At 31.6% G+C, this 22,306-nt stretch overlaps 1 protein-coding gene and 1 pseudogene across 1 annotated transcript; one reads left to right on the forward strand and one right to left on the reverse strand.

Annotated features, from left to right (window-relative positions):
* Positions 1–54: 54 nt before the first annotated feature.
* On the forward strand, positions 55–8,139 carry LOC139506091 (cullin-5-like; annotated as a pseudogene).
* Positions 8,140–15,792: 7,653 nt separating this feature from the next.
* On the reverse strand, positions 15,793–20,581 carry LOC139506089 (DNA-directed RNA polymerases I, II, and III subunit RPABC2-like). Its single transcript, XM_071295355.1, has 5 exons — positions 20,503–20,581; positions 18,221–18,281; positions 17,112–17,245; positions 16,626–16,697; positions 15,793–16,007 (listed from the first exon to the last, which is right to left on the reverse strand). Exons 1-5 carry the CDS (start codon positions 20,553–20,555, stop codon positions 15,917–15,919), a joined length of 411 nt encoding a protein of 136 aa, XP_071151456.1. The 5' UTR covers positions 20,556–20,581; the 3' UTR covers positions 15,793–15,916.
* Positions 20,582–22,306: the final 1,725 nt, after the last annotated feature.

Consider the following 22,306-nt stretch of genomic DNA (forward strand, 5'->3'; position numbering starts at 1 on the left):
CAAACCTACATGGCATGCTTCGGAGTTTAATAATATTTTGATATTGTATTTCAGTATTGGTGCCAAAACACAGCCTGAGTCAAAGTGTCCTGAACTTTAGCTAATTACTGTGATATGTTGTTACGTAAAACACCATTAAGTAAGAAACTCACCTCAGAGGAAGTGGAAACTAAATTAAAAGATGTGGTAAGTAAATTATGTCTAAGTTTAACCTATTTTTATGCCCCATTTATGGGCATTATGTTTTCTGGTCTGGGCGTCTATTCTTTTGTCTGTCTTTTTGCCGTCTGTTTGTAGTTTGTCCATCTGTTCATGCGTCTGTCTGTTTGTTTGTCTCCTGCTTCCTGTTAAAGTTTTCAGGTTTAAGTTTTTGGTCTAGGTTGTTTTTGATAAAGTGGAAGTCCAATCAACTTGAAACTTAGTACACATGTTCCCTATGATATGATCTTTCTACTTTTTATGCCAAATAAGAGATTTTACCCCATTTTTACGGTCCACTGAACAGAGAAAATGATAATACGGATGGGGCATCTGTGAACTACGGACACATTATTGTTCATAGAATGTTACGAGCAGCTGAATAGCCCTCTGCGTAATCTTAACTTCCTCTGTGTTGGTCCTCTAAACAAGTTATAATTTTAACTTTGCCTACAATGCACTTTTTGCCTTTTACTTTTATAGGTCTACTTGTACCTTCAAAATTCTATAAAATTCTTGGTCGAAATAGTCTGTGTGTGTACACTTGTTCATTATTTTTTTTTTCATATATTTCAACTGAAATGATATATATCTAAATATTAAAAGTCATTACTTTTTGAATCTTTAATTAATTCAAGTTACTTTATCAAAAATATCAATTTAGTATTTCACATTAATAATTTAAATTTCAGTTACTTGTGTTAAAGTATGTACAGAATAAAGATGTTTTTATGAGGTATCACAAGGCACATCTAACACGGCGATTGATATTAGACACATCAGCAGATAATGAGAAAGAAGAAAATATGGTGGATGGGTTAAGGGTAAGTGACAATACAGCTTGAGTGGATCATTACCTTACCAGAGGGGATAGGAGTGGGTGTTGTCCCAAATTCCTGATAAAAAATGCTGAATCCCAAATAACAAAAATAAGGCATTCTTTCCTGAGTTCTGAAAAATTAATCATTTATTCCAGAATCCTGATAAGTGTAAATCCCAAATTCTTGGAAGAATGAAGGCCCAATCCCAATGAAAAGGTCTGTCTGCACTTCCTTTTAGCCGAACCATGTGCACTCAAGTTTTAAAAAAATGTAGAAAAGTTGAATACAAATGCCTTTTGATTATATTAATCAATTGTTAGCTCACCTGGCTCCATATATTTAAACTGGAACAGTCCTGAGGACAATCATTAATAGCATCTGACTTCAATTGTAAGTAAGATATTGAAAAACTGGCTTTTTTGTTTGAATTTATTTAGATAAAATATATGTATTTTTATACTTATAGGAAGTAGGTATGCCTGCAGACTATGTAATAAATTAGCCAGAATGTTCCAAGATATAAAGTCAGTGATGATCTCAATCAAGAATTTAAAGATGCTCACCGGAACAACAATGAAGGAATTGCAGGGTCAGTATAGTGCATGTTCATTTAATTTTATGTTTTTGTTTATATATGTGCAATTTTTGCACCGTTACAATGTTGTACAGTAAAAATTCATTTTGGGACTGTTTGTTTTGTGGAAAATTCTGATGATAAGTCCAGGAAATTTATCAGGTTCAAGTTAAATTCACATTTGCTCAATTTATATTAATTCCGATGAGTCAAACTGGATTGATACGAAATCTCAGATCAGTGGAATGGTTAAGTTAAGTTCCTTCCCCTTTCACTTTATAACAGGTTTGACTGTAGTCAATAAACAATATAAGTAAATTGTCAACAAATGTCTGAGACCCAAGGATAGAATGAGATGTTATAATTCACATGTGAAATAAATCCTGTAATTTCACTCTTCAAACGTTGTCAAGATGTTATCAATTGCTTCCATCAATCATTGTCAATATGAAGTAAGAACAGGTAGAAAAAGATATATATTTTCTACTTTATACACATTAGAAGTCAAGGTGTTAAAAAAAAAAACAAATAGCAATAAAAAAATCAAATAAGTTATATAAAAGATACAATTTGGAAGTAAATATTGTTATCATATTGAACAAAATTTAATTTCTTTCTAGATTCTATAAAATATAAAAATCCTTATGCTGGAGCATGGGCCAGGTCTAGTGATAGAATAGCTGTAACACTGCCAATGGAATTAGAAGACTATATCCCACAAGTGGAGGAGTTTTTCCGACAGAAACACAGTGGTCGTAAACTACAGTGGCATCAATCTGATGTCTAATGGAATTGTAAGTATTCAGCTTATATCTGAGTACATTACCTTATTGAATTTGCTCATCGTTGAAGGCTGTACTGTCATCTATAGTTGCCTACATCTACATCTATAAAAAAGAAGATGTGGTATGATTGCCAATGAGACAACTTTCCACAAGAGACCAAATAACACAGAATTAAACAACTATAGGTCACCACACGGCCTTCAACAATGAGCAAAGCCCATACCGCATAGTCACATAGTCAGCTACAAAAGGCCTGAAATGACAAATGTAAAACAATTCAAACAACAAAACTAACAGCCTAATATATGTGCAAGAAATGAACGAAAAACAAAAATGTAACACATCAAGAAATGACAACTACTGAATTAGAGGCTCCTGACTTGGGACAGGCACATGCATACAGAATGTGGCGGCGTTAAACATGTTAGCAGAATCCCAATCCTCCCCCTAACCTTGGACAGTGGTGTAACATAACAACATAAGAATGAAGTATAAAAATCAGTGAAAAGGGCTTAACTCATCAGATGTAATACTACACACAATGGATGTGGCCGCCTACTTGTATATCCCAACAACAAAAGACACTACGTACAAATCTGAGAGTACTGGCAGTTACTAACATCTAGTTCAAAGCCACAAACAACTTATAATAAAAAAAATCATACATCTAAGACTAAATTATCAATCCGTACACATCCAACATCCAATGGATTAAGTGTAAAGACGTCATAAACAGTCAAGATACAGGTATCGACAGATTGTAGATCCATGAATGTATACATGTATATAACAATAATATTCAGTTTGCTTTTAATATACTGATAACAAAATCAATATAATACCAATAAAGAATCTACATCATTTGGATTCTGTAAGATAGTTGTTTCAAAGTCAATCATACCACATCTTATTTTAGCTCACCTGACCCAAAGAATCTAACCATGTATTTATTTTGGGCTCTTTATCAAATTGGTCCAATTTGAGGTCCAAAGGGTTCAAGAATTCAACTTTGGTTTGATTGGATTTTATTATTTTCATCACAAATTTAATTCTTAGGGTTCTTTGGTATGCTGATTCTAACCATGTACTTAGATTTTGGACCATTATAGGTAAATGTCCAGTTTCAAGTTTTTAAGTTCTTTGACACATTCATTTTTTGTCACAAATCTATGCTGTGTCAAATATTCAATCACAATCCAAATTCATGGATGCATCACCAGCAAATTCAAAAATTTGTCATAAAATATGTGATTATTGTCAGTAAATATAATTATAAAATTGGATTATCGCCTTTATAAGATTTCAATGTTTCTTTTCAGATTACTTTTGGTAACGATACAGGCAAGTTTGACTTAGAAGTCACAACATTTCAAATGGGAGTATTATTTGCCTGGAATCAGAGACCTAAAGATAAAATAAGTTATGAGAGTTTACGTTTAGCAACAGAACTACCAGATACAGAATTGAGAAGAACACTAATGGTGAGTTAATTCTCAACCCTTACTGCATCATATCTGTCGAATTCATTTTTTTAAGTGCTTGATAAATATTTTAAAAGGTAGTAGTGTATTAAAAAAGAGTTTCTTATTTGTTTGAAAAGTAATTATTTTATACTGCTTGAAATATGGTTTAGGCATTTTTTATACGCCCGTCAAAATTTTGACGGGACGTATTATGGTATACAAATGTCCGGTGTCCGTCCGTCCGTCTGTCCGTTCCGTCCGTCCGTCCGTCTGTCCGTCTGTCCGGCGTAACATGTCGCACCGTAACTTGAGAACGACTTATCCAAATTTCATGAAACTTTATATAGTTGTTTCTTATGATGGTCAAATGGATCTGTATACTTTTTGGTGAAAATAAGATTTAAACTTTTTGAGTTACGGCACTTTGTAACTAAAACAGGGGTGTGTTTTTTTCACATGTCGCACTGTATCTCAAAAACTTTTCTTGATTATTGCTTAAAACTTTACACACTTCTTAGTTATAATAATCTTAATATCTGTATACTTTTTGTGATGATTCAAAATTTCATTTTTGAGTTTTGAGTATTTTGTAAAAAAAGGGGGAGGTTTTTTTTTACATGTCGCGCCGTATCTCAAAAACGATTTATGATTTTTGCTAAAAACTTTACACACTTCTTTGTTATATTAATCTAAAGATCTGTATACTTTTTGGTGATTATTCAAAATTTCATTTTTTGAGTTATTGAGTATTTTGTAAAAAAGGGGGAGGGTTTTTTTTACATGTCGTTGCCGTATCTCAAAACGATTTATGATTATTGCTTAAAACTTTACACACTTCTTTGTTATATTAATCTAAAGATCTGTATACTTTTTGGTGATGACTCAAAATTTATTTTTGAGTTATTGAGTATTTTGTAAAAAAGGGGAGGGTTTTTTTTACATGTCGCGCCGTATCTCAAAAACAATTTATGATTATTGCTTGAAACTGTACACACTTCTTTGTTATACTAATTTAAAGATCTGTATACTTTTTGGTTTGATTCAAAATTTATTTTAGTGATATTTGTAAAAAAAAACAGGGTGGGGGGGTTTCACATGTCCCGCCGTGTCGCAAAAACAATAAATGGTTATTGCTTAAAACTTCCTCAGAAACTATTTATGATTATTGCATAAAACTTCCACACAAGATGTCGGGCGTATCATGCGCTCATGGCGCAGCTGTTTATTTCGAATCATTTAAAGATTGTATGTTGACTTCTAAACATATGTTTTTGGCCTCAACACTCAGTGACAGGGGCATATATACCCATGTCAATCTTTTTCAATCATTACACAAAGTTCCCATTTATTTTTATGTTTTTGGTTTGATTCCGCATTAAAAAGTATCTTTATTTTTTTCTAATTTAAATCCATCAGTGTATTTGTGGTAGTGTGCTTGTCTATTTCAGTGCAGGGCTCATATTTATATTCAGTAAAATGTTCTCCCCCTGAATATGCATTGAAATGTACTACTGGACATTTAACAGCCATCATTTATCATCATTGTGGGGATTTTTTTCCTCATTGTTTTTCCCCGACAAATAAGTGTAAAATCGGGGGAGGGGGGGCCTTAGTTGCTTCCCTGGGCAACTTAGGGTTGATGTAACAGCTGATTATTAATAAAATATGTTTAAAATTAAAAAAAAAATTATCATCATTGTATTTCTAGAAACAATTTAATTTCATACTAATTATATAAAATTTCTATTGCAGTCACTAGTAGCATTTCCTAAGATTAAAAGGCAGCTATTATTGTGTTCACCTGAGACTAAATCATTGAAAGAATTCACTGATAGTACACAGTTCTGGGTAAACCAGGAATTCTCACTTATGTAAGTGTATTTTACATGTATGCACATTGAAAGACCATATATGTTGTCAGAAGGAAAATGGAAAATTATTTATCCAAGTTTTTTGTAATTTTTTAAATGACCAAGAAAAATTTGCTATTAGTTTACCAAAATGGAATGCAAAAGTTGTAGAAACTTTAAAAATTACAAATGGACAATTGTGCATGTGCAAAATTTCCATGTAGGAGATGCATGCCTGTTAAACAGACAGATGTTATTTTAATTTTACTATCATTTTGTATGTTTAAAACTAAGTTGGTCCTGAATATTCTTCTACAAGATAAAAAACAGGAAGATTTCATCATGGAATCTTATTCAAACTCTGAGAAAACACCAAAAAGTGCAATAACTCCACCTTTGGAATATTTTTTTTGTTTCCCACAGGCAACATGTATATCTAAAAATAAAAATAAAATAATACCAGAAGTAAGTGCACAAAGACATGATTCATGTATTATATCTTGTACAACTGTTACTTCAAAGAGGGGCATAAAGGGGGGTATCTGCATGGAAGAACACGAAATATAATTGCCATTTCACGATGAAGGAATAATTAAAATTTCCTGCATGTTGATCTTTTTACCAATTTCACAAACACAGTCAATAACCGACATTTTCACGGCTGCATGTTAAATAAAAATGGCAAAACATGTTGCATGGAAATAACCCTTTACCACCTCTTCAAAGATATTGATATTTTATTACAGTAAAAATGGAAAGGTACAGAAAAGAGGTAAAATAAACTTAGTAGGACGTTTACAGTTATCTACAGAGAGAGTCAAGAGGAGGACAATGAAGGCATCATGCAGCTTAGGATATTACGTGTTCAGGTAAAACATTTTCTCTTTGTTATAACCTAGTTTCAAATACTTATTTGATAGATTTTTCATATTTTAGCTTGAATCAGAGCGTTTTTAATGACTAAACAGTAAAAGCTTTCACATAAACTAATCGAATCAATTGAAATAGACACTAAAAGTGTTTAAAAAGTGTCCAAAAAACTTCCGCTAGATGGACCTGAATTTGAGGCCAAAATCGGCCCTTACCGTCCCTACTCCTTCGCGAAATCTGTGAGCAATAGGTCACAGCTCTACTTGTTGTCTTTTAATTTGACACTGTTGACTCTTGGAAAGTAACTGACATTGCTGACATTATACAAGTGGGTTTGCTTTATTTAACTTTGGCAAGTTGTTCTCATTATTGAACTTTGGCGAGGTGTTTAGCACTTTTGACCTTAGGTAAGTGATTGACACTATTTATCTAAGGCAAGTAACGCTATCAAAGATATTTTTCACCATTTAAAAAAAACTATTTCATTAGATCATTCACTTATTTAAGTTGTTTTCCGAAACCACAGTAAGATGTTGCAAGAAAGAAACCATTGATAGAATACTACAGACTAACACAAATATACCATTAATCCTTTAAACATCTATGGACATATTAATGTGTCAGCCTTTAATTCTTAAAAGTGGTATGATTGTCAATGAAACAACTCACCACCTTCTTCTTCTCTTTTTCTTCTTCTTTCGTAAATCCCTCCAATATTGGACCACCAGAGACCAAATGACATAGCAATTAAAAACTATAGGTCATGTACAGCCTCAACAATGAGCAAAACACATATTGCAAGCTATAAAAGACCCTGACATAATAAATGTTAAACAGTAAAAACGAGGAAAAATAACAGCCTTATTTATGAATAAAACAATAAACAAAAAAACAAACATGATATACTGCATCAAACAACAACCACTGAAATAGACGTATTTACACTTGTTTGCAAATTTGTCCGCCATTACGTAAAATCACACAGGTTCCCGTAAACTTTGACATCATAATTAAAAAAAATGAAATATTTGACATAACAATTTAAAAGTGATTGTTGCTTGACGTCAAAAGGTGATTTAGAGTAGATCTAAGGTCATTCGGAGTCAAGATTCAGCTAAATACAAAAGTGTAAATACGTTTATACAGGCTTGGGACAGGCACAATAAGTGCTGGTGTTAAACTTGTTTGTGACTTCAAACTCTCACTTTGTTTCTTTTTCTAGAAGTTTTAAAGTCTTTAGTTTTTTACTTTCCAGTTGTTGGAATTAAATTAGGACATTAAAATCTGTGAATTTATAGTTTGAAAGTGTCTTTTGAATTGATTTTGTATTGAAAAGCTGAAATTTATTAATTGTTTTATATTTGCAGGAAGCAATTGTAAAGATTATGAAGATGAGAAAGCGAATAACCAACGCAGCTTTACAAACTGAACTTGTAGAAATATTACGAAATATGTTTCTACCCTCTAAAAAACTGATTAAAGAACAAATTGAATGGTTTGATAGAACATAAATATATGAAGAGAGACGAGGATAATATAAATATGTTTATTTATATGGCATAACGTACTAATGAAAACATCCCTTTTCGGCAATCCTTAAAATGAATGGTGCTTGTCGATCGAAGCTACTCTTCGCATTTGACTGGCCTCATTTTTGTTCTTAGGACTTTTTGTACCTTATTCAATAAGTAAGGACCTGAAGCTCTTAGAAAATGAAATAATGGATCCTCTTATTGAAACGTTCAATAAAAAAACTGAATTTTAATCTAATCACCAACTGAATGAAACTAATTGTTGTAGTTTTATAGTATTTCCTGTTGTTAAAGAAATAACAGCAGAGCACTATTTATCAGTTTCTTGCAGCAATTTTCATATACACTAATTTGTTACACCATATTATTTTCACAATTTGCCTTTAAGATCCATGCTCTAACCTTTAGTTTCAAACTTGAAATTAGTTTCCTTTTCTTTATTCAGTTGTACTTTCCAATTTTTTTACAGTCTTTATTTTACTGTATGTTGAAAAAGTAAATATATTTGTAATAAAACCCTCACAGAACATGCATATTCAAATCCAAAATTCCTTGAACGGCTGATTGTAAAGAATGATGACTGCTGCTTTCTCATAATTTCTAATGATATATTTCTTATCCCAAAACTATAGATGAATTTAAAATTAGAGAAAAGGTACTATCATATGCCTAAACCCCCCAAAAAAAATCATTTTACCTCATTTGTTTAGTATTGTTAGAAAAAAAATAAATGCAGCAAATCTATATATTGAAAGCATAGGTTATTATATTTTACCCTTCAAAAATATTAGCACTACACTGCTTGAATAATTTTTCGTATCATAAATAAGAGAAAACTTTAGAGGGGAGATTAATCAATGCTTATTTTTACGGTGTAATTTTGAAAGTTAAAAGAATGTCCTGTGAACAGTTTGTGTTAACATTGTACATAAAAACCCTTCTTACCTTATTAAGATTTGAAGATCTGCTTTGAGATAACAAAAAAATAGAATCAGGAAAAATAGGCATTTAAAATTTTGACATGAAATAATGAATATTTTGATATTGTAACATGATAGGTATGATAGGACACATTAATCACAATTTTGTGTACATTTTTTATTTGATCTATTGAAAAAACTTTCACTTTAAGATATAGCATTTTGAAAAACTTTGTTTTATCAGTCTGAGAACACCCCTACAATTTTTTGTTTTTCAGAAAAAAAGGTTTTGAGACAAACCCATTCCAGTGACATTTCTGTACACTGTGCCATATTGATACCCCAGGGATGTTTTATCAGCGGGCTTTCACATTCTAATTGTACATAGTTTTACATTGTTTGTATATATGTAAACATTTTGTATATCTTTTAGTATCACATTAAGTATGGATGTTTGTTCATTTCATTTAAGAATTTATGCATAAATTAACATCTAGTTGAAAAATTACCGTTATTTAACAATTTGATATAATATTAGTCAGGGACTTTTTATTTAATGGTTTTTGAGGGGAAAAAAATGAAATATCTGTTTGATAATATAGAATAAAGTTTTCTTAAATCATGGACTGTATTTCAATGAAACATTGTGCACCTCCAATTTGATATTTTTGGCAAGACATGGCTTTGTTGTCAAAGTAAGTGAAACATTTGGTACCAATAATTCCCTACTAAACCAGTTAATAGATTATAATGAAGCTTTCACATAATTTATCTTTCATAAATCCATTTTAAACCTCGTATCTATTTCCTTATCTGAATGATTTTGGAAAAGGTTTGAAAGAGATAATCCTGTCTGTCAACTCAAGGAATATGAGTTTTTAAAACAAACACAAAAAGTATTAAGCATACAACAAGGTTAATAACAAAGAAAGCTCTGACAAAGGTGTCATATTATAAGCATGCTCAACATACCTCATGTTCTCTATGGGCACTCTGGTCCTCCACCATAAAAAATGGCTGCCATGAAATAACCCTAGTGCGGAAAGGGGCATTAAACACCAACCTATCAATAATAAATCATATTGATTCACTTGAATTTTTCAATTCACACAGGTAAATATGCCCTTTGCCTTTGACAACCATTTGTATATGATAAAAAAATTAAACGACAGGTTATTGATTAGGAACATTTTTTAAGATGTTTATCATTTACTGTCAGATATAAAGTTTTATATGGTCATTTTTACCATTTTTTGTATGAAAGCGAGTTTTGAATTTCAATATATATGTATAAAGTAATATTTGTTGGTATTTATGTTTTAACATTTGTTTTGTGTCATATGAAACATATTATTTTCATTATTTAGCTTGCACTGTAAACCATTTCCTCTACATTATGCATATATTTAATTTTGACATAGAGGATTTCCTCAATATTTGATGCCACATAAGTAGTGATATATATTTATAGATTATCGTTGGTTATCTGAACGAGATAGATTTTCTCGCTTGAGCCGATAAGGCAAAAGTGAGAAAAGCAATTGAGTTGAGATGACCAATGATAATCTATTTATCGCTTTTTTACTTATGATGACTTTGTTCATTTCATTGATGTTCATTTCATTGACAACAAGCACGTGCCTCCTTAGTTTCTAGCGATAATTTTCATATCACTCGACTCCGTTGAGAAAGGAAATTATCAGATCAAAGGAACATTTCGTAAAATAGTGATTATTCAAGTTCTCTGATAGTCATGTCATCTTCTACTTGACCATCTCTGATGAATGGATGAGTAAATTTAGATATAAATTGTTGGTTAACAGTGTTACTGGGTCACTGTCTTGTTAATATTTGTATAAATTTTCAACATTAATAATTTAATAAATTAAAAAATTAAAAAAGATAAGAGTTACTGTGAAAGTACTTTAATTCGTGGGTATCAATATTCTTGGTTTGAGCAATATTTACATGTTCGTGGGTTTTAAATTCATGGATTTTAGTTTTCTTAAAAAAAATATTGAAAAAATTAAAGCCTTTAGACACAGAGGTTACAAATATTCTGGATTGAAGGAAATTGCAAAGTAAACATTGACCAGTGTAAATCTTAGTGACAACACTAATTAACCCAAGATAAAGTGATTGACAAATTAAAGAACATCAAAGGTGTTAATTAGGCCATAAACATGTCACCTAAAGAAAACAGTAACATAAACAAATACTACAAGCGTATCTTGAATTGTCAAATAATTCTAATTAAAATCTAGCCCAGCATGAAATTATTATTTCCCATGTGTACGAGAACTATGAGGATATAAAATGAACATTTCATCATACTAGCATATCAATACCGGAAATCTGACTTTCATCTATCAAAAATATTTTTTATGAGAATAAAAAGATCAAAAGTTGTGCAATTAAGGTTATTAAAGATTAAATGGGTACACTCCACTGGTTAAAGTCATCCACGAAAAGCACGAAAATTGGTACCCCACGAATAAAAGTACTTTCACAGTAAATGCATTTGAGATCTGATGAATGGATGAGTAAAATTAGATATAAATTGTTGGTTAATATGTGTCACTGGGTTGCTGTCTTGAATATTTGTGTAAATTTTCAACATTAATAATTTAATAAATTGAAAAATTAAAAAAGATAAGAGTTAAATGCATTTGAGACAGAATTCCAAGAACGTAGAATAAACAAACACAGTATTCCTTTTCAATTTTGCCCGTATGAAGATAAAGCAAATTGAAAGCAGATTTGCTTTTTTTTTTTTAAATACAAACAATACTGATTTTGCAAAATAATGACTCTGAGTATAATATACAAGCCTTCTAAAAAAACACTCTGATCATATTGAACAGAATTTTTCATGATTCACCATTATAGATAACTCATGGCAGTGAATTACTTCCCCTTTGTATCAGTGAGTTACTTCCCTTTTGTTGATGTGAATACTTGTTAAATTGAGTGTAATTTGAATGTATATCATCAAAATAAAAAACAAACTTAGTCATTATTAAAAGTTTTAGTTTTTGTTGTTGCTAAGATCAGAACTATATGGAGATTTGTCATATAACAGGCTATTATTTGAACTTGGAATTATTTTTAATTATGGAATTTGCTTGATTTCTTGTTATTGAATTTTTTAATAAATTCCATGCTTATTCTGTACTGAAATGTTCTGTGCTGCGCACAACACTTTCTATTACAAAGAAAATAGTATATTTTCAATAGAATGTACTGTGCCGCGCACAACACTATCTAACCAAAATAAATTGTATGGAAAGTGTTATTAACCACTCAAAAGATCATAATACCAAATAAACATGGAATTTATTAAAAAAATTAAACATAAGAAATTATGCAAATTCCATAATTAAAAATAATTCCAAGTTCAAATAATAGCCTGTTATATGCTTAAGTCTGTACGGTGACCTCTAATTTCAGTTTTTATCTGAATGTTATTATGTTGTTGGTTTGTTGTATCATATACCCAATATTTTCTTTATCAGGTATTTAGATTTTAAATATTTGTTGATCTGTATCTCAGTCTTAATACACAACCACAGGCCTACTGACCTAGGCTGTAAAACTCATCTCCACAGGCCATTAGAATATAACTCAAATTTCAACAACGGGCCTCTTGGTTCAAAAGTTTATCATTTAGACTGGACTATCTTAAAATTTAAGTTGCTTTCTTTCGTGTTTCTAAATAGTGGAATGTAACGTCAGATAGTCGGCAAATTTTTACTCAAAATTTGAAGTTTACAATTGCAGTCATGTGTGAGGCTTTAGCTTGTCTAATGTAATTGGATGCTTGAGCAAACATTTAAACAAATAAAGAAAACAAGCCAACCAAACATTTAACCTACATGCATTTGGAAAATAGCTCTAATTTTTCACATCTTCAACACATACTCAAGTATGCATTGGTGCATTGGTGGATCTATTTCAAATTTAGCAAATTTTTTTAAGAATGGTGTTCTGAAGGTTTATAAATTTTAGATGATTTTCAAGTATATAATGTTCCATATATGAGAAGTTAGAGATTATGACATGATTATGTATTCCTATCATTGGGTGATAACTGTGAATGGAGCTATGTGTAATTTGTTTGTGGTCACAACTTTATAATGTTTAATTCATTATATGAATGAGTTTTGTAAATGTTGATTTACGCAAGGATGAAAAAATGTAGCATTAACTAATGGTATATATGAAATTATGAATTTCAGAGTTTTTAAAAATCCTTCCCATATTTATGAATTTCTTAGATTACCGTAGCTGTATTTGGCAAAACTTTTAGGAATTTTGGTCCTCAATGCTCTTAAACTTCATACTTTATTTGGCCTTTTTAACTTTTTTGGATTCAAGCGTCACTGATGAGTCTTTTGTAGACAAAACGTGCGTCTGGCATATACACAAAATTTAGTCCAGGTATCTATGATGAGTTTATTATAGTGGTCAATACAAGCTTCATTGGACTTGAGATATCCTATTTATTGGGATTGTAAGAGCAGTCAGGTTGCTTCTTAATCAAACAGTACTTGTATTAGAATTTGCCGTTTCAGAATCTAATGCATCCTGGGTAATATTTTCAAAAAACTACATCAAAACGTTGTGATTGGTTAAAAATGTCATAAACAATGGAAATTCAACCAATGACGTGATGTTATATTCATTTTTGGGTACGAACAATGAAATTACCATTGATTCTTTAGATTCTGGAAAGGTGAATTGATACAATATCGTCTTAAAGGATTTAAACCAATACATGTAGAACTATATTCAAAATTATTATGTTGTATTATTTATTATTCTGAATGTCATTGTCACAATTGGAGATTCCTACTTATATAAAAATTTCGGCTATATGTTTTATTTTTTTTGTAATTACTCTTCAGAGAAAGGACTTCCAAAGTTTATAAAAAAATCATTTTGTGTCTGCATAACTAATGTATATTTTTTTGAAAAATGTTTTATTTAAATGTATGAAATTTATGTATTGAAAACATGTAGCAATGAATTCCAGATATTCAGATCTTAGAAAAATTGAGCAGAAAAAAATCATTGATTACAAAATTAAAAGGATAGTTGTTTATAATCATGACATTTATTGTTAAATGTTACTTGTGTGATGAATCACTAATAGTGAAATAAAGAAATATCTTTCTATATTTGTGTTGACGTTTTTCTGTTTTTACAGATTTCACACTTGAGAAATTAGTGCAAAATTTACCATAATCTTCATCTTCTTTTTATGCCCAACCTAGGGGCATTATGTTTTTCAGCCTGTGCGTCCAAGTCTGTCTGCTCATCCTTCTGTTCCACTTCAAGTTAAGTTATTGGCTTAGGTAGTTTTTGATGAAGTTGAAGTCCAATCAACTTGAAAATTAGTACACATGTTCCCTATGATATGATCCTTCTATTTTTAATGCCAAATTAGTTTTTTTACCCAAATTTCACAGTATACTGAAAATAGTGGTGGCTTCATGTACTATGGACACATTCTGGTTTTTAATCACCTATTCAAAAGGGATATTTTTTTACTAGTTTGGAGTAGCATGTGGGATGATGCATGTATAGGTTAGGAGTAGGGTTTGGTACCAGCAAAACTAGTTTAACCCACCTCTATCTGTATGAGCCTGTATCAGGAGCCTGTAAGTCCGTGGTTGTCGTTTGTTGCTGTGTAACATCTTTATTTTTCTATCATGGTTTTATACATAAATCAGTCTGTTAGATTTCTTATTTGACTTGCATTTGTCATTTTGGTGCCATTATGCAGTATCTGTTTTGCCGATTGTTGAAGGCCATATGGTGACCTACAGTTATTAAATTCTGTGTCATTGGGTCTGGTTGAGAGTCATCTCATTGGCAATTATATCACATCTTATTATTATACTGTGGATTCAGTAATTTTCGTTTGATAGCTGGAGAAACTTACACCTTATTGTTTTGGCTATAGGTTTTTTTCTTGCATTGCAGGGACTGTGCTGTGCGTCGCCAATGTCGCAATTTGCGATTTTTTATTTTATCTGGTGACAAAATACGGCTGCTGGCGATATTTCTGGCGCCAACATTTTCTTATGTAAAAGTTTTCCTTTCTTGACAATATCTATCTTCATTTTAATTGGTAAAAGTTTTAAAAATTTTTTTTACAAAAAAATGATTGTAAGCAATGATTGTATAATTAAAATAGATTTACTGTGGATTCATTTATTTTCATGGGTATCAATTTTTGTAAATTCAGTAAAACTTGCATTTTTGGGGATATTTGATTTCAGGGTTTTGCCATCCATGCATACAAAGCATATAGAAAAACTGTAATTCGTTAAACATTTGTATTCTTGATTCCCACGAAAATTAGTATCCAACAAATAATATTGAATTCAGTGTGTAAATTTTCTCTAGCCAGTATATTTAAATTATCCATTATTCGATTTATTTTAAAAAATCAATTCCATAGGCTATTTTACGTAGCTGCTTTTGTCCGTTGTCTATTTTCATGCTTTTTAAGTTTTCATTGTCTCACCTAAATGAAGTCTGGAAGATGAAACTTAAGCATTTTTGTTTCCAGCATCAGTCATGCAAAAACTTAGCATAAGTTCATGCTAAGATCAGTTTAAGGTGGAACTACTATTACAAATATTGTAAGTATTTTTTGGTGTATAAAGCCACTTGAATCATCCTTGGCATCCAGTTTTTGTTGTTTGAGGAAACCAGATTATCCAAAGAGAACCCCTGACAATCGACAGGAGTTATAATAAAGACAAGTATCTCATGATATGGGTTTATTTACACAATGACAATGTAAAATAAAAAGTACTGTCAAATCTTCATATTAAAAACAGTATACAAAATTAACAAATATTTAGTCTTGCTACATTGCACATAATTCTCCTATTCTAGAATAATAAGTTCATCTACACCCCAATCTTCATAACTGCCATCTGGTAAATATCTTCTGATTATAATGGGTACTTTCCTGGCTCTACAAATAGAACAGTTGGGTTACATAGACTTATAGACATGATATATAACAAATATATACAGAGTTCGTGAAAACCATCAGACCTGACCCCAAAAAATGAGGCTGTCCAGTATTTTGAAGGCTAGTCTTTGTTCCAATGACAGATCAAGTCCAAATTTTGTTCAGTTTGATGATATTGTGCAGAGTTATGGTCCTTGGACTTAACAAATTCACTCAATTAATCAATATTCCACCTTTTTTTTCCTCACCCTTGAAGATATTGACTTATTATCTGTTATTTAAACTTGACACCATGACAAGTTACGGATCAATTTAGCATTTTGTTCCAGAACAGTGAATTTTTAACTTAACTTGCAGGGGACTATGTTCATAGAATGCTGTTTTATTATCTTACCATATCTGACATTAATTTGACAAGTACACTGCAGCTTTTAATTTGTCTTATTTGAGATGATTTACAATAAACACTGTTGGATTTTAAGAGTTACGAAGATAGAAAGAATCGTAATTGCCATGATTATTGAGCCTTACTGTCTTATTTCATTGTTACTTGATAAGTTTTCTTTGAACTTCAAAATAAGGAATTTAATTATTTTAATATCATGATCAATAACCTACTTTAATTCTTTCATTGCTATCTGTAGAGGATCTGTTTCTCCTTCCAATTCAACCATGACAGGAGCACACATTCTGTAAAATATGAGATTGTGAAATTATCTCCCTTTACCAAAGTAATAAATTACATATAATTTAACCACTTGAATTCAATCTTTTCCCAGACTACTGTAAATTCAGAAATGTATGTGTCCATTTATTATTGTAATTGTTAAACAATAGAAAAAGATTCACTGTCAATTATTGTGATTAAAGAAAATGCAACATAATAGGAAACAGGAGTGAAGTTTGTTTTGGGAAAAAGGGGAAGTAAGTATGATTTTGCTTTTCTTTTTTTAGAACATTTTACATCAACTATATAGGGGGGAAATTTCAAGACTGTTCTAAGCCAAAATTTTCCATAAAATGTGTTACAGTGAGTAGGGAGCAGAAAACACAATAATAATTTTCTGGCCTTAACAGTTTTTCGTTCCTTTTTTCAATACTTACGCTATTTGCAATGCTCTAGTACCCAGTACTCTGGCCCTTTCATATTTTGTCATGTAAGGTGTAGTAATTCTTTTATGACGTTCAATAGATAGTGATGGGGTTGTTGCTGGAAGAATCTCTATATTATCTTGATCCTGTAAAATCAAAACAAACAATTACAATAAAAGTACATAAAAGTATCATAAATAATATGAGGGTCTGGATGGGGGATCTGTTATTCTGTAAACATTTAATTTTCACCCCTTTTTTCTCTTATCTAAAAAAAATGACCCCTTTTTTCTCTAATCTTCAAAAAATTAACCCTTTTTTTCTCTAATCTTCATTTTTTAAGGGCATTGGCATTATTCTTTAATCATTTAACCCCATCCAAACCCTCATAATATGATTTGTCACCAAAAAATGACTGCCTGCCAGCAATACTAAATAGGTTTTTATCAGATACATATAGTACATGTCCAACAAAGGTAAATCAGGTTGATTATAGCCAATGTACATGTAAGGGTTCTAAACCCATTTAAAATGTATGCAATGAACCTAAAATGTTAAATTGGGAAACTTTAACACAGAACAAAACTCCCTTGAGAACGATTACCACAAATGAGTATAACATAAACAAGGGCACATAATATTTCTGATGAAAAAAAACTTAGAAAATTATATTTTATCAGAAAATTTGAAATTTGAAATATGTACACCTTGGTGTAATCACTAGATTAATGTCTATAGGTCACCATACATCTAAACGATACTGTGGATTCAGTTTTTTTCTTGGATACCAATTTTTATGGAGTTAGGAAATCTTGCATATTTATGAATATTTAAATTCATGGTTTTGGCATAGTCTGCATACATTTCTTCAGAATATTTGTATTACGACACGTTGAACATTTAAGTTTGTGGATCCCTCGTAACAATGAAATCCAACCAATATTAATGAATCCACATCAATTACACACTACAAATGGCAATCCCTTATCTACCAATAGTCTAAGATACGGATAAAAACATTTTTTATAAATATGGGTGGCAACAGACATGACAGACATCTATCAATCACCTGCAGGCAAACTAATTCTCACATTTAAACTGAATTAATATTACAAGCGTACCTCTCCATCTATTGGTTCATCTAATGGCTCTTCATCTATATCATCATCTAAATCATCAAAACTGTAATGAAAAAATAAATAACAGTTACATGTCATGTATGAAGGACTGTTTAGAATGGTTTGGATGCGTTAAACTTTAGAAACTAAAATTATTTGACTTTTATTGTCTTTCATATATATATATATATATATATCTATTCCTGCCATTCCTTCTGACTTATTCAGTAGCACTCTTTTGATGAATGAGTCTGAGCACACAAATGCATCTTTTCAAGGTTCACAATTTTCAATGTAAAAAGGGGCACAACTCTAGAATGGTAAAAGACTCACTTCCAAAATATGAACTCTGTCCACATGTTGACATTCTTAGCAATGTGTATGAAGAAAACTTAAATTAGAGTCGGAAACAAAAAATAAACTCTAGTTAGGAAGGAGACTAAAACCCAAATTTGAACTCTTTCTATGAGTTTTGGTTCTACCATAGTTTTTACCAAATGTCAACCCCTCGAACTATTGACGTCATACAACAATGATTTTTGTGGCGTCAGATATTTAGTATTATGACGTCAAAATTTTATGGGAACCTGTGTGATGTCGAGTAATGGCGGACATATAGCTATAAGGTGTATAATTGCGGACCACATCGCAGTGTTCTCCCCAGGATTTTTGGATAGCGCTGTGGTAATCGCGTAATTTTCGACAATGCTCAGTAACTTTATCGCGGCATGCGGTTTGTTTGTAATTGTTTTGTTATGTGTTTTTATTATATTATGCTGTTGATGTTTCCTCTTGTTATGATGTCCTCATCATGCTCATGGAAGTTACAGTGTACCCCTTAATGAGGCTTTGTTTGTTAATGTTATTGTCTGGATAAAGAAGAAGAGTATTCTTTTCTCCATTGTAAATTCATATATTAAATCCTCATACATGTCATACTATCTATGTATAAAACTGGAGGAGAAGTCTTTTTCCATGATGGGTCTACACCAGACATGCCTGTGTGAAGATTTCTTAGCACTATAAGGTAATGTTGCAGAACATGTAAGGACCAACAATAAAGTCATTGTCAGCTTCTGTTTCAGTGTTTGGTTTTGTAACCAACTGTAGCAGTGTACTGTTAACCTTACGACGTTTGACAGGAATTAACATTTTTTTGCATAAAGATTTCTCATTTTTATGACCTTAACGTTTTATAATATTTAAATGGCCTCATCCAAGCTTGACATCGAGACAGTAAAATTTCTCAAGTCGTATCAGCTTGGGTTTGTTTTTCTAATCATATGCTCTCAAATGGTAGAATTTCTGACTAAACAATTATAAGTTCGAATAGGGGATAATGAATACTTAAAAGACTTGCTCATTTTCGGGGTTCGTATGGATATCATAGTAAACCCGGCAAATAATTTGCAACAGACCCCTGTGTTTGATCGTTTTTAAAATCCTCGTTTGTTCAAAGTTTGTAAAACAAGTTTGTGAGTGACGTCGGGAAATGTGGTCAATTCATTTCATCTCATTCATATATGCCTCTATATATTCTTTAAATTAAAAAAATAGATGTCAATGTTGAAATCTTTGTTTATTTTGATCTTTCAAAAACGCCATTTTGTAAAAATTTTTAGACTGGTCCCGCGGAGTTACTTAAATACAACGGAAATAATTCTTTCAAAAATCGTAAACCAGTCGATCACGTGATCCGAAGTGAAAAATAAGCGGGAAATTTGAAAAAAATTGAAAAATATGAAAAAAAATATAGCGACGCGTTTGCGTGGGATAGCGCTGCGGTCAGTGCAATAGGACAGCGGGGAATTGCAATAGCGCTGAAAAGCGCTGTGCTAAAACGGCCTGGGGAGAACACTGACACAGTATTGTTTTTTCATTTTTGAAGATTGTGAGGTTGCCTGTAATTGCTTTTAATCATCACCTTCATTTGAAATTTCTTGGATAGTTGTTGCATTGCTAATCATACACTTTTATATATCTAGTGGATGCTAGGCCTTAAAAATTTCCAAACAGCATAGGTAAGTCTGTACACAGAACAGTTTTTGAGGTGAAAATACGGCCAAAATTGTCCATTTGTTATGATGAACCTTAACACTATAAGACACAAATAATTTTACTTTAGACTCAGAGGCTATACCATTATGTTATGTCTTATGATGCAGCAGGTATGACTTGTACAGAAAGGGAAAATATAGTTGGGTTAAAGACAATGGAATATTAGATAGTTGTCGTATATATTTTTTCATAGAATTTGAATAGATATTTAGTTAAATGCGCAATACCCGTCGGCATCATGTTCGTCGTCCGCCATCTTGCAATATAATCCAAGTCCCATAGACGCTTTAGTCTGTATAATTTAAATCACAGCTCGGACTACAGATGTATTATTATCCGCATCTGATATGTTAATTTATTATATCTAACAACGCACATGGCGCACAAGTTCTAAGATATTCTAAGAAGCAAAATCACTCTTATAACTTTAAATTTAAAAAAAATCCATCTTTGACAAAAAAACACCTTATTTTTTTTAACCCTTTCATCATTTCAATTCATTTTTTTATCATTGAGTTTTCTGTTTAATTTTCGCTCTCTTGCAAAAAAAGATGCTTCTTTGTATTATAAATTTATATCATAAATAATCAAAAGCTGATCGATTTCATATATATATAAATAGGTAGAGACACATAATATTATAATGTCTCTGATATAGCTAGATAATTCTATATCTACATCTACATCTACATCGTTGGAATGCAAAGGGTCTAAGACCCATCACGCAAGTACTAATAAAGTAATTCAATATGGTGCTCATTAAAAACATAATTTACATGTGAAATTAGAATTAAATGTTTGTTGCCTGACTTCTCTGTTAAATAACGTGAGGCTGTTCTTGAATGCCTCTGCATCTTCTATATTTAACAGTACGTCTAATTCCAGATATTTGTATTTGTAGGGTGTTTTTGAAGTTTGAAGGTTTCTAAGGAAGCTACCATTTGATTTTTATGGGGGGGCTAGGATGAAATTAGAAAAAAATAGGCAGGACAGGAGTTTTGAGTAAAAAAAAAAGGCAGGATGAGACACTTGCAAAAAAAAAGTCAGGATGACAATTTATGTAAAAAAAGTCAGGATAAACTAAAAAAAAAAAAAGCAGGACCGAATAGAGTGAAAAATAAAAAGGCAGGACAGAGATTACAACTAAAAAAAAATGCAGGACAAAATTTTTCATCCTAGCCCCCCCCCCCATAAAAATCAAATGGTAGCTCCCTAAGTAAAAGTTTACTTTGGTGGCATTGTCCTGCCTTGTTGTTCTACATAATCTGGAATATTTATGGCTATTTTTTTATGTAAGGCTTTGTGAAACAAGCAATTAAAGTCGTTTTATTTACCGTCTAGTCTCTAATGATTCAAATGTATCTGTTTGTGCAACACAATGGTGATTTTTTTTTATAGAGCTCGTTAACTTAGAACCACCCTATGTAAACTAATCATAAGTCCTTTGGATAAATTGATACAGTCTAAAAGGTTAACAAGATAAAATAAAATAAAACTTTTTTATCCGCGATACCTGGGACACTATAATGTTCTAGTCTCACTGACAGTAACATGAGTAACTGGCTGCTAGATTTTGTATTTTAACTGTTAAAACAAAACTAGATATATGATTGAGACTGTGAGAACTCACATCCTGTCGTGATATATGTGTCCTATATGTGACGGGGTTAAACATGTTTGAAGACACCACTAAGCCCACGACAACGGACAATTGTGTAACGGCAAAACACAATAACAATCAGTAAAGGAATGAAAAAAAAAAAAAAAAAAAAAAAATATATGAGAAGCCCCCCCCCCCCCCCCCCAAAGGGATAACCATTCAAGTAAAGAGGTTCCTGACTTTGGAGATTCAAATACAGAATGTTGCGGGGTTAAACTAGTTTGCACGGTCTGCCGGTGTTATATAGCCATTCTTCCCCCATGCCAGTTTTTCCCCCGGGGGAAAAAAAATGGCATGAGCCAATTTTTCCCCTTGGGAAATTTTGGATCATTGCCATTCTTCCCCCGCGGAAATTTGGCAATACGTATACA

Source organism: Mytilus edulis, unplaced genomic scaffold (genome assembly GCF_963676685.1).
Source record: "Mytilus edulis unplaced genomic scaffold, xbMytEdul2.2 SCAFFOLD_465, whole genome shotgun sequence".
In the NCBI taxonomy this organism is placed as follows: domain Eukaryota; kingdom Metazoa; phylum Mollusca; class Bivalvia; order Mytilida; family Mytilidae; genus Mytilus; species Mytilus edulis.

Excerpts from the sequence above, each read along its gene's own strand:
- LOC139506089 (XM_071295355.1), bottom strand. The coding sequence starts at position 20,555 with ATGGGACTTGGATTATATTGCAAGATGGCGGACGACGAACATGATGCC. Across the intron at positions 17,246-18,220 it reads ATGAACCAATAGATGGAGAG|GATCAAGATAATATAGAGAT; the intron begins GTACGCTTGTAA and ends TTGATTTTACAG. Across the intron at positions 16,008-16,625 it reads ATAGCAATGAAAGAATTAAA|AGCCAGGAAAGTACCCATTA; the intron begins GTAGGTTATTGA and ends TTCTATTTGTAG.